At 36.1% G+C, this 22,638-nt stretch overlaps 1 protein-coding gene across 2 annotated transcripts in view; it reads right to left on the reverse strand.

Annotated features, from left to right (window-relative positions):
- Nucleotides 1-22,638, reverse strand: part of LOC149775866 (TBCC domain-containing protein 1-like) — a 76,219-nt gene that overhangs the window by 46,723 nt on the left and 6,858 nt on the right. For both annotated transcript variants that reach the window (XM_089942958.1, XM_089942959.1), the window contains exons 3-5: nucleotides 13,798-13,859; nucleotides 8,992-9,054; nucleotides 5,111-5,208 (exon numbers count right to left, since the gene is read on the reverse strand). In XM_089942958.1, coding sequence (XP_089799084.1) covers nucleotides 5,111-5,208; nucleotides 8,992-9,054; nucleotides 13,798-13,859 — 223 coding nt within the window. The remainder of the gene's footprint in view (nucleotides 1-5,110; nucleotides 5,209-8,991; nucleotides 9,055-13,797; nucleotides 13,860-22,638) is intronic.

Below are 22,638 nucleotides of genomic sequence, written 5' to 3' on the forward strand. Positions count from 1 at the left end.
TCCATCCTATCCAAGTTTGTTTTTAGAACCAAAAGGTGCTAAAGTCATCTGTCCTCTGCTTACCTGTGTAAAAGGATTGGCACCATCAATATGTCAGTTTCTACCAGGGTGGATGTGAATGACCAATCAGGGATGCAAATGTAGAGAGACTGTGCCCATATTATGACTGGATAGGTTTTGCTCAAAAAAACATTTTATTCCAAAACTGGTGGGGGGGGGGGCAAATACATTTCCTAATTACAATAGGTAAGATGTGAATGAGTTGTATAAGCTTACCCTCAAGGTGACTCTATCTTTGGTCTCAAAAATTACATAAGCATCTGCTTTAAATCTCATTTAAGATACGGGCTTTAGCTAGCACATGAATATGCATGGACGTGGCCTGAAGAAAACTTCACTCTAACAAATCTAGAATTAGTAGTATAAATGTATCATTGAACAAAGTTGCTGAATGATCCTGGGATGTAGCCAGTTGCACTACTGCTGTATGTCCCAACAGGTCAAACTGAGCCCTCCAGGATGAAAGGTCTCTGAGATAAAATCTTCATACAGCTTGGATAATGTCAATCAAGACATATTTATAATCAAATGCTATGCTAGTGGCAATGGCTTTAACCTCATAAGCCAATATGAGAAAAAATTAATTTGGTCTTAGGTTAGTTTCTTATAAGCAAAGGTGATAACCCAGCAGACCATGGATGGTAATACTTGAGTCAAGATACTGTCCTTTCCTTCTTTTAGCCGTGAAAAGAAGCAAATATCCCTCCCATAATTGGCTTCATTAGTTTCAGGTAGTAATCCCTTGAGTGAAAGGTCAAAAAAGGAAAGATGTTTCATAACAAAAGATTGATTCCCCCTGAACATATTTTGACACTGAAAACAGGAACCATCATGATTCAAATCTAGACAGTGTGAACAGAAATGTAGCTACTTCAGACTGACCAATAAGGCTTTTATCTCACTGATTCTGCCTGCTGTAGCTGGAAAATCAAGGCAGAAGGTTTTGAGGAGACATGAGACAATAAGGCTCTAGACATAAGTTCTGATTACTTTATTCAACCATATCAGAACCCACAGCAGATTCCACTTTGGACAGTGGGCAAAATTCTTCAGTCTAGACTAGTCAAGGTTTCCAAAGACATCAGAAATGTCTTGTTTTGACCTATATCCTCCTTTCCATTATATCAAAACAAGTCTGTGATTGTAGAATGGTAGCCCTTGATTGCAATGGGGGCCATTTCTCTCTGAAGAACTAATCATAAAGTGAGATACTTGTGCCAGAGACTCTGCAAGAAGGGATATTTGTTTTTCCTTGCACTACTTGAAGAGTTTCACTTCCATTCATATACTTTCAAAGTGCTGAAACTTCTTGCCATAGAAATTCTGTTCACCAATAGTTTTCAAAGTTCTTTTCTTCTTAGGCCATGTTTGATATTAGCCAGACATGCAAGCTCAGTAGTTCTGGGTTTGGGTGCATGCATGGCAGCCTGAGTAGCATGGCTCGAATTCAACACAAATTTCTTTGTAGCCAGAAGGACTAGTATATTGAGAAATTTACTAGTCCTGCCGAATCTTTACTAGTCCTGTTCACAAAACAATGTCACACAGCTTTCATGTACGTTTACCGATTCAATTTTAAAGTTCGTACAACCCGTAATAAAACTGGATGTTTTCTGTGTGTTATTTTTTGTGAATTGCATACACCAGTTACACCACACAACGTTCCTTTCTTCGTCATAATTCAGCCATTCCCCGTCTTTTGTCCGTTTCTTCTGAAATTTTCCATTACGCTTTTCCCTATCATATGAATTATTCCTCATCATTCTCATTCAACTTTTGCTTTCTTTCCGGTGGCTGAACACCTTCTATCAAATGCCACAATTTGCCTGTCTTCTAAGGAGGGAATTGTGACTCATTTTGAAATACGAGATGTTATAGTATAGTAGACACAAATTATTTAAAGCAAGAAAAGGAATGGCATAGTGTCCTTTATATAAGAAAGTCAGAGCAAGAAACACGTTTCAAAACACGTGTCTTTTCCCCCTCCCACAATTAAATGGCCTCTCCCTAACAAAGACTTAACTTCAGCGGATGTTCTGCATGATCAAAGCAGTGACTATTGTAAACACTGTTATAAAATATTAGCATCAGAAGATAGTGTTAGTTTCAGCTTGGAAAAGGTGTGTTCCCATCAAACGAAGCCATATGACACTCGGCGTGTTGTATTTAACAGCTCCAATTATGGTATCATAAGTTTAAGTTTGGTAATTGTTCCTAATTAATCGAACCTCAATGTATTGTTGAAATCAATAATAAGGCGGAAAATTTTCAAATCTTAGATGCCCATGCTCAGAGATTTTAATTCCCAACAAATGTACAGCATTCTGCTTGGATATCTCCACATGTATTCAATAATTTGTTTATTCTTGTAAGGGAAAAATATAAAAACTATTCTTATCATCATAGAAAAAGTAGCTGTATGGAAAGGATGTGTCAATAACGTGATCGTAATAAAATGATCTAATTCTTATAATTATTTTGATGGAAATGTAAAACATGTAGTTTCCTGTTTGTGACTGTTGGAGCGTTTGGGTAGCGAGCAAAAAAAGAACCTTAAACAAAAAGACATGCAAACTAATTTCTTTGAATAGTTTTTGCCGTGTTCTTTTGTGTGGTATACCGCTTTGTAGTTTGTTACTGTGGTCAAGTGAATAAAGTGTGATATCATGTCATTTTTTTCATTTAATTCGTTATCAGATTAATAAGAATCAATTACCAAACTTCCGTTGTTAATGATGGGACCATAATTTGCGCTGTTAAGTGAAATGCACAAAATCGGATGGATTCTTGTTATAGAAATGCACCTTTCTGAGGCAGAAATTGACTTCATCTTCTCATGCTAATATTTTATGATGTGTTTACAATGGCCACTGCTTTGATTCTACAGAACACCTGCTAAATCAAGTCTTTATTAGGAAATGGTGTAAACAAACGCTGACTATTGATAACCGAAACTTACTAGCCCATCGGACTATTAACATTATGAAAGTTACTAGTCCAACAGGAAATCTGCTAGCCTCGGGCTAGAGGACTACCGCTAATTTCGAGCCCTGAGTAGGTTGAGAAAAATCGAGTTTCTGGTATTTTCTGCTGACTAGATTGCTGAGTCATGATTTTTCATGCTTTAGTTGAGTAATCAGGATTAAATAGCACTCTGAATCCTTCACTATGTATACAATATCTAGGGTGTCAGAGAGCTGGTGGAAAGGTGTATGCATCAATTTTGAGACAAATGCTGAGATTTATCCATGAGTGATTAACTCCATCTCCAACAATTACTGATTCCACTGGGACATTAAGCGTATTTAAACAAAAAGTGTGCCTGGGAATTAGCAGACTTAGATGTGGATTTGTTGATGATGATGCCATCATCAAAAATATCAAACTTGAGGCAGAGGTCTGGGGACTTCATTCTCCCTTGCCTTCTGATGTAATTTACCACAACAGAGTTGCCAAAAATGATGAGAACAGTGGCTCCTGCCACCAATGAAAGGCATTCATTAAGGCCTTCATCTCCATTAACTCAAAGTGACTCAGAAAAAGTGACTTGTTCTCATCAATTTCTTACATATCTTACTAGCTTCACTGCTATCTGATATATAAATAATACAATGAATTTCTCCAGTTCTGAGACCACTAAAGGACATCTCTACTTTGCTACTGGATATTATAGTAAAACAGATTTCAAAATAAAATCTGTACAATTCAAGTTAATAAGAATATTCCTTGTCTACTAACCTACAGAGTCAAGCTGAGTAACCAGAATCACCAAGGACACAACTAAGCATCAGGTCAGATTCTTTGTATTGCACAGTATGCTTTTATTTAAAAAATTTAACTATTATAATATGAAAACTTTTCATGAGTTTTTCTTTGATCAATAAATTCTCTACCACAATTTCACTTTTCAATTTGTGACTATGTATGCCCCACTCAACCTCATCGGCCTATCCAACTGGTCATCATGGTTACAATACTATAGCTAGGACAGATAATCACTAGATGCATCAAATGTATGTGAAACATGGTATGTGCCCAACTTCTGAAGCTTTAAATATCAACTGCGTAAACTCTGCCATAAGACAACTGCCCAACCAAGTGACTTTTAAGATAACTTGTGAAAACATTGATCTAACCCACCATACAATAATCCATGTTTAGACTGATTTTCTAAATCATACTGGAAAACATATCTGCTTAGATGCAAACACCAGGTAACCAGTCCCTGTTATTAATGTTACTGCTGTAAGTGAAAATCAATGTGTTAAGAGGTCAGTGTCAATTGTGTGTAAAGGATGTAACTTAAAGTACTCCTTTGTACAATTCCCCTCTCCTTCTCCAAATGAGGGATAAGAAAAAAGATGTTCTTTATGAGTAATAAGTGAATATGTTACTTTTCAAACATCATGCTGGGCTTTCATTTCTGAAAAAATTGCACTTGCCAATAATTAAATTCTTACTGTAAGGCAAATGCCAAACTAAGACATTGGACAAATCCCAAACATGTGTGATCCAGTTTGTACAACCCTGAATGAGCACAACAAAAGCTCATAACTGATATATTACATTCATACAATAATCTAAACATATACCCACACCATTACATTGTTTTGCAAAGCTGAAAGAAGCATTATGTTGTATTACTGTTGAGCATGTGTGACCTATGCAGCCAATACAAATTCAAAATCCATGGTATGAAAACAATACAAGATTTTAATGATTTTGCTCATGCAATTATGGAAATTTACATAATCTGTAACAAATGTGGCAAAAATTCAGAAATTTAACTGTATTCTTTAACTTGATTCTTTCTGTGCTAGTCAAAATTTTGTGATTTTCAAGACAAGACAGGAATATGAAATGAATTATTTCGTACTAGAGATTATCATGACACAATAAGTGTTCACTGAACACATATACCCATCATAAAGCCATAACACTGACTAACACTCAAAACTAAACTGGACAGACATACAGACAGACAAGGTTGATGTTATATGTAAATATTATATTTAACCACAAAATAATACATTAATTTTTGGCTATTTACCTTTTTCATCCTTACTGCTGCCTGCAAAATTGTGGCCCCATTCTAATCTTTCCACAGCTGAAGTATTTTCACTTAGAAAATGACACCTTGAGAAATACCTGTGGATGATATTGCCTTAGAAAATCAGCATGCATTTTTCCTCATGACTTTCTATACAATGTTTATTCTGACAAAGATACTGTGAATCAATCAATTTTGTTGACATAATTCTTGTGATTTTGCAGAAAATAGCATTTCAGTTAGTAAATAAGTTCACAGATATGACAGCTGACGAAAAGGGTCCTATTATTTTTATACAATGAATAATGTTTGTTGGCCATTCAATTTCAAGTTTGTAGTAAAAATTAAATAAATGAAAACTGGTACCCCACAAATAAAACTGAATTCACTGAATAGTTAGTTTACCTTAATACACTTTTTGTCTGTATTAATGGATCACAAATTTTAAAGCTCTGTGTGAAGAAGTTTTAAAGTACAAAAACTTCATTATGTACAATAAAATGCTACCATTTCAACAAAAAGTGACTGTTTACAAATTCTATTAAAAATAGAATATAGACATAGAAAATTAAACAAAAAAGTAACTTTAAGGACAGAATATGTTGGTTCAATAACAATTACTTGATCATATTATGATAGGAGTACATCCAGAGTGCATCCACAATCATTGCCAACCCAGCCCCTGTCCAATCCCTAAAAAAATTTAGTCACCACTGCCTTGGCTTGGTTTTAAAACAATGGCACTAAAAGCTAGTCTGCTTGCTTAAAAAAGAAGCCACACAAGAGTAGTCTCCCCTCCGATATACGTATGGGAGCCCAAAACTCTATAGTCCTACTGGAGTAGAAGCACATGCTCTACGTGAATGTAACTGATGGAAGGGCTTGCAAGGGTATGTGCATATTATGACTCATTAAGTATTAATGAAGAAACATATTCAACTTTGAAAATTTGGTTTCTCCTTCAAATACACTACCTGAACATAATATATTATGAGAGTAGGTAAAAGGAGGAGAGAGTTACATTCTCTTACATCAGAGTCAGCTCAGACTCAAGTCATCTATAGTATATGAAGCAACTTTGTTAAAATGAAAATTTACTGGCAATGGTTAGCTCTTCGCATTAAAAAATGCATGTCAGGTAATCAAAGAAAAATTTGTTGCTCTCACAAATCCAGTCGAAATTGTGTGAACCACATTATAACAAAGCCACAGAGGGACTTGGAAGGGTAGCCTATTGTACTGTTGTTATTGCCCCCACCAGGCTGAACTGGGCTTTCAAAATAGATCTTGCTGGTAAAAGCTAGAAATATGGCAAGTCACTCATTATACCACCTTCAGTAGCCACGGTGACTAGAAAGCAGTTCTTACCCAAGAAATGAGTCACTAAAGTTCTGGAATGGAGCTTCAATGGTGCTTGTTCAGTCATGTTAGAACTCATGATTGCATCCATTTGGAAGGAAAAACCTATCAGTCTTCAGGAAAAGTCAGGGTCTATGTCCTCTCTCTTAAGCTGTCCAAGCATGTCTGAGATCATGGAACTGAAGCTCTTGGTGGTGATGGGGCCAACTGCCACTCTTAGAATAGCCCAATATGGAGTTAGCTATTTGTGATACCTAGGTTTCTAAAGGCTGATTTAGTTTTGTTCATTTCACTTGCAGAAACTCTCCACTTAAATTCCTATACTTTCAGAGTGATGGGGCTTTTGACCTAGTGATCCTGCTCATCACTTGTTCTAACAGTTTCTATATGAGGACTTGTTTTAATATAAGCCATGTGTGTAGCACAGTCTCTCCTTATTCTGACAGAAAAACCTGCATTCAGGATTGTTTGAGCAGGTCAGGAGAGGATCTTTCAGGGAATATACACTATCTGAATTAGGTGATCGATGATCCAGGAATTTTCTCACTTGAGTGAAGTGATTAGGACGAGTTGGCACTCAGGTCTTGTGTAGGAGACACGAGGGTCAGAAGCTTTGCTTTATTGTACAAAAGTCTACAAGTGGTTGACCACAGCAGATAGAGATTCTGCTGAAGACCATGAAGTGAATGGATGATTCAGTATGAACTGGCTGATTCAATTGTGACAGTGAGTTCACATGGATATTGTGCATTCCTTTGATGTAGCAGACATGAAGGAAATTTGTTGATGATGACACCACCTGAGACAATAGGCTAAATATATTTCCCTAAAGTGAAAAAATTCCAAGGATTGACACCAGTGGGTAAAAGACACTAAGCTATGTGGAATTTGAGAGGTTTTCATAAGTGTGCACCCTGGCATCAACAAAAGTAGTAACTTGCAGCTACAGGGTTTCTGATGCCAATCCCTACATCCAAGGAGACACTACTCTTGTCTGACTTCCTTTTTTAGAAAGTGGACAGCCTTTTAGAACCACTGTTACTAAAGCAAGTCAAGATGGCTGTAACATCTTTTTTGTTTTTGTTTTTAAAGGATGGCTTTGTGAGGCAGTTAACTTATTATAATTGGGTTATGTATTTTGAGGAAGAAATGCATACATCTGTATGTCTAATTAACTCCAGGAGTGTTGGAAAGAAATTACATGTAAATGAATTAATATGCAGCACATGTGACCTTGAGAACAAATGGGTTGAGCATATGGTTTGTTTGGTTTTCTGGTTTAACACCATTTTTCAGCTCCTGATAGGCTATACATAGCAACCAGTGTATCTGGTGGAGGACAAACCCCGGAAGATCACAAGAAGAACCACAAACCACAACAAGCTACTGGCAAGCTTTCTCATAAACCCACATTGGTCAAAATGAGACTTAACTCACGTGAACAGAGATGAGATGCATGGATTATCTGTAAAGGCATAGATTATCTGTAACAGCATGAATTATCTGTAAAGGCATAGATTATCTGTAAAGGCATGGATTATCTGTAACAGCATGAATTATCTGTAAAGGCATGGATTATCTGTAAAGGCATGGATTATCTGTAAAGGCATGAATTATCTGTAAAGGCATGGATTATCTGTAAAGGCATGGATTATCTGTAAAGGCATGAATTATCTGTAAAGGCATGAATTATCTGTAAAGGCATGGATTATCTGTAAAGGCATGAATTATCTGTAAAGGCATGGATTATCTGTAAAGGCATGGATTATCTGTAAAGGCATGGATTATCTGTAAAGGCATGAATTATCTGTAAAGGCATGGATTATCTGTAAAGGCATGGATTATCTGTAAAGGCATGGATTATCTGTAAAGGCATGGATTATCTGTAAAGGCATAGATTATCTGTAAAGGCATGAATTATCTGTAAAGGTATGTGCCTGAGACCACTCAGATGCCCTGAATCCCTGGGTTGAGGATTTACTTCTATAGTGTACATGATCTGTGAAGAGTCTATCTTCCAAGGAGGATTTACATCTATAGTGTATGTGATCTGTGAAGGGTTTATCTTCCAAAGTTAAGTATCTTTAAATTTATATAACTTTTAACTTGCATACCTACCTAATTATCCAACTACCTATCTATCTATGTACATGCCAACATACATACATGCATAGTGCTTCAGTTTCTACTTTTTCTAAAAAATAACACCACATTTAAGTCTGAAAATTCAAAAACTCTCAATAACATAATTTTACATTATTGGGCTGGTTTCAGCTGGTTTGATGCGCATGATTTTGTAACATTTAATGTCTACCTGTAGTTTAACGTTAGACTTGCATGTGTTGCTTAGGTCCAAGTCTTCCAGAGGTATAATATATTTTAAAAATTGACATCTGATGTAAAATTTGTCCTTTTAGTGACTGAATATAAATTTCTAGGTTCAAAATATCCCTATTTATTGCTATTTCAAACTGCCTTTTCCCACATGATTTCTGAAACAATACTGTTAGGAATTTACTTACATCCATGCCAAGGATTCGGAAAGATGCAGCTTGTTACAAGCAATATGCCGCCAAACACTGTAGCTGTAAAATGAAGAAAACATTATGTGCTGACATCAAAGAAATTAAAGTACAGTAGAAATTCAAATTAAAGTCATATTTAAATAATCAAAGTGCTGTGGGACTAAATTATTTGTTAGCATTTTTAAGTGAATTGAGTTTTTAAGGTCTTGGGCATGAGAAGGCATTATGCTTCTCACAAGATTGATGCTAAGTATTTCACGGTGATATTTTTACACAGCTAAGGGATTGAGCAATCCAAAATGATTTAACAATTGATAGGTCGGTGTACATTTTCTTGCAGTAATCTTAGTAGTTAACCTCTTGAAGTAAGGAAATTAAAGTAATAAATACTCCATCACAGAGTGTCCATAAAATAATAACTAAATGAATAAATAAAAATTTATCAAATCTGCACAGGTTGAAGGTCATCAAACATGTTTACTCTAATCAATGTCTATCAGTAGTTTCGCAAAATCCTATTGATAACAAAATCTTATTGATAACATTAGCCAATTGTGACTTTATCATCCTTAAACTGACAGTTTCATCAAGCATTTACACTTTTTATTAGCGTCACAAATGTTGAATATGGCTGTTTCTGCTATTGAAGATCCTCAATTGACAGTGCTCCAAACCTCCTCTACCAAGTACTGGTTCATAAATTGGTTCATGCAAGTTCACATTCGTTCATGCATACCTCATGCATAAATGTAAACAGAAGCAAAAAAAGAAACGTTGTTTCAAAGCTGGCCAGCATAGAACAGAAAGAAGAATTCCAGTTATCTCCCATATGCCCTTTCCAGCTCAACAATTTAAAAATTTGACCGTTAATTTAGATAACCTAATTCAAATCCCTATTAAATCATCAACCTTTGTGTCAACTATCCAAGAGATACCTCTGCGTATTGCATTATTCAATGCCCAACCAGTAGGACCACCAGAAAAGCGCACAGAAATAGTTAATTTTATCAACAACCAGAATATCAACGTCTTTTTCCTGACAGAAACATGGCTAAAAACATCAGGCGATGAGCCCAAGTGTGCGGATCTAACACCCACTGGTTACTCCATCAAGTCGTTCCCCCGCCACTCTCACAGAGGTGGAATTGCTGTCATCACAAAGAAAACCATGACCAAACGTCTTAACCACACCACAACATTCAATTTCGACCACACATCGTTTGAACTAGTCCAAACCACACTCACACTGGAGCAAAGGTCAGTCCATTTTTCTGCCTATACTGCCCTCCCCCGAGTAGAAAAAACAAGCTGACTGAATCTCTCTTTTTGGAGCAGTTTCCAAATCTCCTGGAGTATGGAAATTCGATAGGTGGCAACCTGATTATTCTTGGAGATTTCAACTTTTAATTTGATTGTCCCGGAAACCCATACACATCAAAACTCAAAGATTCCATTAATGTTTTGAACCTCAAACAGTCAGTTAACCAACCCACCCATAAACATGGTCACATTTTAGACTGGATTCTTCATAGACCTGATGATAACATTCTACGGTCCTTCCTGGTATCCCACGAACTTGCATCAGATCACCTCTGTATTATATCTCATCTTGATGTATCAGTCCCTAACCCTCCACCTTTATCTGCTACTAAGAGAAAACTCCATATGATAAATAGAACCAAACTAATGCATGACATCGATGCAAACCTAACAACTTGCGTACCTCCTATAGCAGAACAACTCGATAACTGCCTGCATTCATTGCTCGACAAACATGCCCCAGCTACCAAGTGCAGAGTATCAATTCAAAAGTGTTCTCCATGGTATAGCAGTGTTAGGGACCAGCTTCGCACTGCTAAAAGAGACCAACGTAAAGCTGAGATGCTTTGGCTTTCCACTAGACTCACTATTCATAAGCAAATCTATGAAGCTGCTAAGAAGAATGTCACAAATATGGTCCATGCAGTGAAATCAGCCCACTATACTACTAAGATCATGGAAAGTTCCAGCTGCAAAGAGCTGTTCGAGATTACTAACAAGCTAATGTCAAGGAACAAATCAACACCACTTCCAACTACCTTCTCTCCAGTCGACCTTCTGGACATGTTTGCAAATTTCTTCCGTGACAAAGTACAAACCATTAGAGATAAGCTTGACACAACAATTTTAACTGACTTGTCGTCACCATACAGTTGGAATACAGAATTTCAGCGGCAACCATTAGCAGCACTTGAACCTGGATTTCATACATACAATCCTGATGAAGAGTGCACCAAAGTCATGTGAACTTGATCCAATTCCAACATCACTGCTGCTTGAGTGCTTAGATCCAGTATTGCCTTCACTAACTGATGTTATTAATACCTCTCTCTCATCCAGGAAATTCCCATCATTTTTCAAAACTGCCATTGTAAAGCCTCTGCTGAAGAAACTAACACTAGACCATAATGATTTAAAGAACTACTGCCCAGTTTCTAATCTCCCATTCATATAAAAAATCTTAGAAAAGGTTGTTCTATCCCAGCTTGTATCTCATCTGAATTCAAAGAGTCTTTTTAGCAATGTACAATCTGCATATCGCACTTGCCACAGTACTGAAACTACTCTTATAAAAGTAGTTAATGACATTCTCTCTACTTTGGATGGCGGAAAGATTACAGTCCTCACCCTCCTTGATTTGTCTGCAGCATTTGACACAATAGACCATGATATATTACTTCACCGTCTCCAGTATGCATTTGGCATTCATGATACAGCCTTACTGTGGTTCAAGTCCTACTTGGACAACAGGACACAAATTGTGTCTGCAAATGGAATACACTCCAGCCCAGCTGATCTATGTTGTAGTGTTCCACAGGGGTCTGTTCTTGGACCTGTTCTCTTCATTCTATACACTCAGCTGCTCTCAAGTGTCATAGATCATCATCCAGTGTCTCACCAATTGTACGCTGATGACACCCAAATATACAAATCTAGCCACCCAACTCAAGTTGGTGCTACCATCCAAGGTGTAGAGAGGTGCATTTCTGATGTGAAATCGTGGATGACATGTAACAAGCTACAGATGAATGATGATAAAACTGAGGCCATTCTGATCACAATACAAAGACTTTCTCATTCACATCCTTTACCTCAAACAATAAACATCAGCAACACCAACATTACATTCACACACTCAGTATGAAACCTAGGTGTTACTCTGCACAGTACTCTCACAATACACCAACAGGTCATGAACATATGCAAGGCTGCATATCTTGAGCTGAGACGCATCAGCACCATTATCAAATATCTTTCAGCTGATGTCACTAAAATACTTGTGTGTTCACTAGTACTTTCAAGACTGGAATATTGTAACTCAATTATGTCTGGTTCATCTCAATATCTACTCCAGAAACTTCAAAAAGTTCAAGACACAGCTGCTCGGATCATACTTAGAGTACCACGATCAGAGCACACCTCCCGCTGCTCTGTACCCTACACATTGGCTATCCATTCGATCCAGAATCAAACACAAAATTTGTTCTCTGTGCTATGTTTCACTGACGGACTCCAGTCCAACATACCTATCCAACCTCACCCATGCGTACACACCAGCAAGATACTTACGCTCCTCTTGACAATCATATACTCATTATTCCCACTATGAAAACAAAGTCATATGGACAACGCTCTTTTGCATACCAGGACCCAGCAACGTGGAATGAATTGCCCATTGAACTTCGACACAAAGACACAGTGATCCCATTCCAGAGTGCTCTTAAAACTCACTTATTTTGACTGCAAGAACAAACTTAAAGACCTAATAATGTTTCCTACCTTAAATATTCTGAGCATGTTTTTCATATTTTCTAATTTCATGGTGTTTGTTTTTTTGTAATCGTATCATTATATATGTTTTTTATGTTATAGGTGTTGCCTAATGTTGTAAAGCACTTAGAGCTTCTAAAGATTAGGCGCTATACAAAGTCCTCATTATTATTATTATTATTATACCTCCATTTCTAAGAAGACTAATCTGTTACACAGAGTGATCTTCATTCACATGCTTATATGCGGTTGACAGCATCTAAATTGTTGGGTTTACTTCACTCATAATCCTACAGCTGCTTGATTGTAAGGCAATAAAACATTCTCAAGAACTTCAATGACTGAGTTGAAGAACCTAATACATCTTCAGAACAAAGGCATGCTGCATTGTTGCAGAAAACAAAATTTGTGATTATATGATATGCCTAAAAGGTTTAGTGAAACAGCTACTAAAGCAATTTTTGTTATTCTAAATATTGCCTTCTTAACACTCACTACTCCCTATTTTCCCACCAATTAAACTATTTTGAAGGGGAAGACAATTCACTTCAGACTAAATTGATCTTAACACGAAGCCTGAATAATGTAACGATCACGTCATTTAAAGCTGTGTGGTAAATGTTAATTTTACAAAACCAGACATCCCGAAGTGACTGATGTATAAGTTATCAAATTTTCATTGCCCATGTGTGACATTACAAACTGTCTCAAAATGCTACCATTAAAACTCTCTTAAACTGAACATTTTTACAGATTTAAAAAAAAAAGTTATAATGATTTTGATTGTGCAAAAGCTTAATTCCATGCATCTGATTAAGAAAGATTGTAAGAATGCAGTCAACTGTTTAATGTAACTAATGTTTTCTCTGAAGGAAGGGACATGCTCACAACTGTTTCCTAACCCTGAAATTATTACCTTGCATGTTGATAATGAATATCAAATCAAAGAAATATGGTATTTTGGATTCATTATTTATTAGCTTCATTTAATACCTTATCTTTGGAAAGCCTGCCTCTCCTTTGTTTTTGGCATAGATCACAATCTTCTTGATATTCTGAAGAAAAAAATATGTACTGCATGTACTCAATGGTACTTTAACTTCCAACTGACAACAACATAAATCCTGATATGCCATTGATTAATGTGCAGCAGATTAGGGTCCATGTTGTTTGTTCTAATAATTATTCATAACAAAATGCACAGACCCAAATCTGATGGCACATTATACCACAGCTAATCTGGGTCTGTACAGTTTGCAGATGGATGACTTATAAGCAAGCATATATTATACAATAAGTTCTTTTACATAATTTATCATGAACACATAAATGCTGCTGATAAATGTAAAAAATAAAATTACAACAAAAAAATTATAAATTGCTAGTGAGACTCCAATCTTTATAACATCAATATTCAGATTAATGTAGTGACAAATGTCAAATTTTGAACTAAAAACAAGAAGGTAAACAATAAAAACTACCTTATATTTAACATATTACCATATTTTGAATGTTTACATCCTGAATAGCTTTAAGCTGAGGGCTGTTCCAGTAAAACATATATCCCCCTGGGGATGGCACTTCAAAAAATCTTCTGTAGGAGGTTGTGTTTCAAATTATTTTATTCTGACAGTGGTAGGTTGGTTAGGAAAATCACTTCTGTTGTGGGTTGTGTTAACAAAATGAGAAATCGCTGGTGGGGTTGTCAGAAATAATCTAAAAAAACGAATATATAATTAAAATCTCATCTAACCCCCTCCTAGCAGCCTAACGTGAACAAAACATTGGGTCAGAAAATGATATCAGTACACGCGAGTGCACATAATTTGCATGAATTCACATACTTTTAAAGCAGTGATATGCGTTCAGCAAATTACATCAACACTGCGGATATAAAAATGTGCTTTGCACAGTATGCAATTTTTATTAAACTTTTAACTTTAAAAGTGCATTTTGCGATGTAATTCGCGCTACCGCAGATATCTCACAAAGCTTGATGCAACATCCAGATCTCTGGATACTTCGGTTCAACATGAATGGCTGTTAAACTAAATTTGATTGGTTCATTGGGCGCTGGAACAAATAATTTATGGTAGTTTTAGCCTTACTTTCATCACTGAATTTTACAAATGCGTGTTTCAAATAAGGACCACACAGGAAACCAAAATGGCTGAATCATAACAGGGTTTGTCCACAGAAGACGTTTTCAGTTGGCAAATACTGGCTGGTGATAGCTATGATGACAATGAATTTCATGTATATTGGTCTGTTGGACATTGGGTAAATGTCACTGGAAATACCAGTGTGTGATTTTGAGCCCAAAATTGAAGTTGAGTGCGAGTCCGATGTACGTGTTGCATGGACAATATGCCAGTTATATTTATTCAAGATACCCATGTCTGAACAAGCAGACTATGGGAATGTTGGACTTAAAACCCTAATACAGCATTATGGAAGAGAAAAATCTGGCATAAAAGGCAGCAAAGCATTGATTCAAGGAAGTGAATCTTTGGCAGAGTTCATATTAGTGAAAACTGACAGAGGTCTCGGAAATGCTTATAATTGCGCGTATTTGGACACCATTTTTTTAAATTTAGGTGGGCAGTAAAATTCAAAGACTTGCCAGTCCTGCTTCAGTCACCTGCATAGTGGGAAAATGTGTTGATCAGTTAGCTGTGCTGATATTTACAATGACAGAATTTAGTGGCTGAAAACGACCCCCCCCCCCGAAGTCGTCACCATTATAAGAGTACATTAAAAGAACATGCTGCAATAGCTGAGCGGCAAGATCAAAGGCTTTGACTGGCAGCTGGGTGGGAAAAATCTACTGATATTTACAGTGCTTGAATTCAGACACAGAAAGACCCATTGATGTACATGTGGTCATTTATAACAGTACATCAAATAAACAACTTTAGCTTTCATTCTTGTGTTCATTTCCGAGTGTAACGGAATAAGCAGTGCACGTGACCTCGGAATCATGACATGTTGAGACTTAGACCTGAATGAGTACTTTGGGGTTCAATGGCAAACTGACGAAGATAATAATGAGATTCAGGAGAGTGCTAAAGTTGCTAGAACTGATAGTTTGGAAGGGACAGTAGCCAAATGTAAGAAAGTGTGTGATGCCTAGCTTAGTGCTTCAAATAAGATCTTCCTTAAATCAAAAATATTCTGACTCACTCTGATGGACAAACAAGAGCTATGTTAGTGTTATAAAGAATGTAGAAATTAAACTCTATGGCAACCAGTAGTTCTTATAATTTGCATAGTTTTCTGGGAGGGGACTGCAACTTTTGCTGGTGGGATTCATATTTTTACCAAAATGGGAGCCATGGACTCTTAGTTTTAAAACCCTAACGAGACCTCTGGTTCAAAACTTTTCTTTTTGGAACAGAGATATCCAAAAGAGAATACCCATGGGGCCATACCTGTGAGATGTTGAAAATTGCACAACCATAAAGAACAGTAAGTAACTAAGTTTTTCAAGCTAGTTATGCATATGCGTTTTAGAGAGCAGGCAAATGAAAGGAGTTCACAGCACAGAATAATATTTGTACAAAGAGGAGATGGATCATATTAAATTCAGAAACAATTAACAGATTAATGCTCATAGAGAACATCAGAGAATCCCCATACAACATAATTAAGTGTGTGTATATCTCTAGTTGGCAGAACCACTATGGCAACAAAAGAATAAAGAGACAAACTTTTATATCATGCAGATGTATGACCAAATTAAGTATATGCAAAAATTAAATGACATTAAACATAAGAGACTGACTGATCTGTGTAAACTCAAAGCAAGATGGATAAAATATGTCCTGTTTGTGTTCGGTTCTTCCTATATATGTTTTGATCATGTTGGTATTTTCTGAAGACCTTTTGGCACCTGGTTTCAAACCATCATTTGGTATTTGTATTACAAATTGGATAACTAAAAAAGTCTATTATCTAGTACACTACATTTGTATGCAGTGTCATTAACTAATTATGAAATTGATGAAAAAATATTTAATGTCATTCTGATATATGGATTCTTTACTACACTACTAATCTGTTCATCCTGATTCTTTTTTTTTTAACAATCTCCTTTAGTCTCACTGGTACCAGTGCTTTTAATAAAATTGTAAATTCTATTTTCTTGCAATCTAAATATCTGTAATGATGAGTTATTGTCAAAAGGTAAAATGTGCTTAGTATTGTAAAATCTAAAACTATTAATTAGCAAGGGACTAAAGTAAAAAGTAGGCAGAAATTATTGCCATATTACAGTGTTGTTAGAAACAACAGAATAGTTGTACAAGATGTATTTTTGCAAAGTTGTAGAACTAGCACTTGTATTGTCACCACATATCTACTTAAATAATAATATCATTATTTCAGTATATTCCTATCAGTATTTTCCCAGTGGTAGTAATTTTCTGATCTTATGTTCATTTCTTGTGCAATTTTTACACATCAAGAATTCTCACAGTATCATTAAAAAACTGTAATCTGCACCAAACTGAGTTGTTTGAGAAGAAATTATTTTTTTAACCTAAAAATCACTGAACCTATGAGTTCTTGCATTAAAGTCTCACATTAAATAACAACTGAAGTAGCCACGATAGTAGTTTAGGATGCAACTGTACTAATTTCACCTTTGGTATATCCAAATCTTGAATGTGATGGAGGAACATAGCTCCAAAATAAACACATCAATATTAGAACCTGTTCATTGACTATGAATCAAGTATCTGAGTCCAAATGAACTGTTAGAAATTTTTTAATTCTTTTGACAACATCGTAATTAGCTGTCAAATATGGAGTAAGCCTATGGTCTTTCTGCCATCCCAACCCAGACCCCACCACAACCACGTGACCATGCCCAATGACATCACAGTAATAATCGCTATACAAGTAGAGATGACATCTCTTCGAGAATTTTGATTTCAGTAGAGCCTTAGCAAAGTGGAACAGTAAGAAAAAGTGATCGATATTTAAGTGTTAGGGAGATATTTAACAATGGCTATTCCTCCCACCACCACTTCCTCATTGGAGATCACACACACAAAATTTTGAGTAAATCCTGAAATCCTGGCAGCATCCCTGCAGGGGAGATAACTTGACTATTCAATTTTACTGGTTATCCCATGGTATTTCTGTTACTTGAACATTATCTTACAGTGTGTCCAGTCAGCATGGTTGAAAATGGCTTACAACCATTGAGAGTTGTTAAAGGACTCACATTACTACAGATGTGAAAGAACGAGAACCATACTATAAATCAGTGAAGATAAAATAGAATATATATGGGTTTGACTGTCCCTGATTGGTTGATAATGAAAGTAAGATTTTAGTAAAAACAATCTTTTGAGAGCTTGTCCTACTTGTAACTGAAAAAAGTGAGGGACATTGTTTTATTAACTTAATATCCGTCCCTTTACAGACCTGAGTTTGGACAACTCATTACTGAAATCTGCAGTTGACTCTTTGGTGCAGTATTGAAAGCACACATTTCAAATTTGTATAGATCCAGAAAATGGTGCGGCTTCTTATGGTTTTCTTTTCATAAAAGCTGTCGTCATAGATGTGTCTATACTGACTTTAGCTACTTAAAAGATGTATCAAATCGATTTTAACCTTCTTGTCTATTTCTGTCCTTCTGATAATATGTCCACTGAATCAGTATGGTTGGAAAAATATTTGGCAAATTTAAAAATTGAAAAATCTTTTGGCAGATTATGATTATACACTACTTCTGCCTGAGAGATGTGAATAATTTTATTTCTTGGTTTGTTGATTGTGGTTGTTGCTCAATTCAAAAGCATCATTGAAAAAACATTGATGCATTCTCATACTTTGTTACAAATATTTATTACAGATGCATATCTCCAGATATTGGTGAATATAGCTTGAATAAGTTATAACAGTTCTAGTTGGAACAATGAACATTGATTGAGAAAATTTAAGTGAGCTAAAATGTAAACTTTTCAGCAGTGTGTCATGCAGGATTGCTCAAGACTTTTCCATCTCATATGCTCACCATGAAAAATCCATTTGTACGAACTGATGATGACTTTTATGTAACTGTCAGAAAGGCATAATTGGTGATATTCAAAGGTCTAGAAAAATTACTCGAGTCAAAAGTTATAAACTCATACAGCTGTGGCAAAAATGATTGACTAGTACCTTTGCTGCTGTTGCCACAGTTGATTAGTTGGTTGATTTAGTTTGGTTTGATTTGTTGTTTTTTTTTATTTTTTAACAATATATCAGGAGGAGGAAGAACCCCGAAAGACCACCAAAATAAATTGGTTGATCTGTGACACAAACTCACTCTGTGAGATGTACAAGTGATGTAAAAGCAAGCACCTTAGTACACTTGGGGACATGGAGCCTCTGTTGATTTGATGTTTATCTCCAACAGCCGAAGCCATTTAGACATGAGATCTCAGGTTTCAGTAGATCATTATGGCCTTTACACTATTTTCAGATGAGAATCTATATATGGCAGCCAGTTTTACTGCTGAAGAAAATCCAAGTCCTTTTGAGACACCAAACACCACTTATGTAGAACCACTGACCTTCCACAAGTAACTGGCAGCATTCTCATTTACACACTGGAGGCAAGTAATCACATGACAAGCATCTTGTACCACTGCCATGAAAGCCCTTCAGGCCATAGGTATAAGTCTCATATGAAAGACTAGAAGTGGGAGATAGAACCTGTGACAACTGGATTGAAAGTGCAGAATGTTACTGCTAGGCCATCAGTGATGATGATGCTGTTGACAATACAGTTAACTGCAATGACATTGATTTTATGAGTACTCTGGGAAAAATTATTCCTTGACTTTCATCCATTGTTTAAAACCTAACTTATGATATAAAAATGTCTGACTTGCTATATTTTTTTTTTATAATTTTATATTAGACTTGCAACAAGGCATAAAAATAAGACATCGGTAACTGAAAAAGATGTTCTTACAAGAAATGATATTGTGTAAAAGTAGACAGAAATATGCAACATCACTTCCACAGGCATCAATGGGTTTTTCTCTCTGACAAATCATGTACTATTAAGTTTACCAAAACATTTATTGAAAAAAATAATAACAAGGAATCATAGAATCTGACCACGCATTTAAAGCAATACAAGATTTAACTATTATTCTAATCAAAAGCAGCATGCCTGAGAACAAAGAAAAATAGCAAGCCATAGTGATCACTTTAGTAAACATACAGTTTAGTAAGGATAATAATTCATGATTTCTGTATTAGAATAGAAATATCTATTATAAAATCTGTATTCATGGATGTTAAATTAGTAGGTATTAAGGGACTGATCAATGACATCTACAAATAATAAGCCATTATGAAAATTTGTGATTTCATAGTATCGGAGACATACTTGGCTGACAGACAAACAAACAAAAGGACAAAAGATTGATTATAATGAACAAATACAAATAAAAATATGCATTAGATTATATGATCTATAAGAATTCAGTAGATTACCTCCAGCCAGCTGTCATTTAAATTGCTTCTGTCCCTAACCCAATATTAAAATCGCTTCTACCGCCCACTAACCCATAGCCAGAAATTATGTTAAAAAAATATGCTTCTGTAGGGGGTAGTGTTTTTCAATTAAAACACATCTGACGGTGGATCATAATTTTTTTTAATTGCTTCTGTTGTGGGTTGGTTGAATTTGAAAGTGCCTTCCCCCCAAGGGGGTATATGTTTCACTGGAACAGCCCTGAGTGGAAATCCACAACTGATGACATTCAGGGTTCTCTCTGACCCCATTCAGAGAGTCACTGACTGTCATAAATGTGTGAAAATCTTTTTGGGACTCTACAACATTTGAAACATGTTATACAATTAACACTGGGACTCCCGGCAGGACTCTAAGGACCTGGACCTAAAAAGAAACTAATACTGATGTGATGATATAAAAAAATGTGATATGCTACTTTGGCCAACAATAATATCTTTAAATATTTGCTCAAAAAAACTTGAAAATACGATCTTGTTGGACATAGACGAAGACTGCTGAAAATCATGTCTACCATACTTCATGTATTTTTTTATTTCAGACAATAAAAATTTTATGTAAAATATTCATTACTTTTGAAGCACTGACCATGTACAATAAAAAAAATGAAAGGATCAGACCTGAATAAGGTGCACATGACATGCAATACTCTTCGATCTAACAGTACTAACCAAAACAATTCTCATTAAAAACATTCTCATTCTGCTCTCGGCTCAAAAATCCAATTACAATAGTACTCAGAAACACTTCTGTTTTTATTAGTGAACAAGAGAGAGAGAGAGAAAGAGAGAGAGGAAAGCTTAGCAAAACAAACTTTGGTCATTAAACATATCTAAATCGTGCCTTGTACATTTTCAAGACCTTTTAAATGTGAACATTTCTTCAATTTGAACACACTTAAAGACAAGCTTAGTAACATAATAAAAAGATTAAAAAAACACCTTTAATTATACAAGTCACATAACCAGCATACAGTATATTCACATAACTAATCATCACTGATACATTTAATTTTGTGTTTTGGCTTACCATAGTGCAAATTCCTAACTTTCTACACAGTGTTCATTCTACATTTGGTTTTGGACAGCTGGTTGTTTCAGCATTTCCTTTTACTGGCAGATTTGTCTTTTGTTTCTGACAGGAGACCTTTTGAATGAAACTGGCAAGGGAAAAGAGGAATTTTTGTCTGGCAGCAATGTTGGTAACCATTTGTTTTGCAACATTAATCCACATGAATTAACTCTTGTAAAATCTAGAATGGGTTGAGCAGGATGAGATGCCCTGCATAATAGTGATACTAAATTACTTGGCCCCCCCCCCCATTTTTTTTATATATTAGACTGACCAACTAATGACTATCATTATCAATCAATTAAAGATTGAACACTTCCTCTGTTGAGTGGCACAATTACCATTGCTGAGTAAACTGGTACTTCTTTATGGTTGCTTACATCAAAGCAAACTACATCTGAAGGCAGGTCAAAATATCTGTATCTCCCCAGTCTGTCGAAGTAATTTAAGTTGGACTCTTCCATTTCATCAAAAAATCAACAGATGATGCAGCTCTGGTCCAGGCTGCAGATGGAGTGGGAGGAGGAGGGCAGAACTCTGATGGTCAAAGACAGAAAAGACCATCAATTGAGGCTGAATCTTCCTGTGAAATCAAATGCTCTAGAAGTGATGACATCACTTGAGAACAAACATCTTCTTGGTTGCATGAGGCGAGGCTAAGGTCTCCTGTAATGCATGAAAAATATCTGGCAAAGAGTGATGAGGTCTGCGCTTTACTGAACTCATAGAATTAGAAAGTGTGACTTTGAGACAGTCACCGAGTAAACAGTCTCTTGGCATTGTGCCAAATAAATGTCTCGTGGCAGCATGTGAGTTAGACTGGTCCCTGTACATGACTGCAAAAGTCTGGTTCTATGTACTGGAAGCCGGGCTGTTAGTGATTGAGCCCTTAATATTGTTGCTTTGGCCCTTTGTGATCCCTAGTATATGGCCTAGGCTGGTTGCCATAGAAATAGGCCATCCATATGGGGAGGATATCCCCAGGATCATCAGGTTGGGATGGGTTATGGAATGTCTGATCCATGAAACGGGTCTGTATGTCTGCCAAGTGAGAGGAAACATGACTGTTTCTTTAGCTCTGTCTTGCTATTCTGCAATAGGTATCAAGTCAAACCCTAAGGAGGCAAGGTAGAGGGAGTTGCCAATAATGCTGAGTCCTGTGGTGGTGACCTGGGTGCTGGAGCTGTTTCAATGTCTGGCACTTCATAGCTGAAGGGTAC

The sequence above is a fragment of the Sinohyriopsis cumingii genome, chromosome 19 (assembly GCF_028554795.1).
Source record: "Sinohyriopsis cumingii isolate HCF-2022 chromosome 19, ASM2855479v2, whole genome shotgun sequence".
Taxonomy (NCBI): domain Eukaryota; kingdom Metazoa; phylum Mollusca; class Bivalvia; order Unionida; family Unionidae; genus Sinohyriopsis; species Sinohyriopsis cumingii.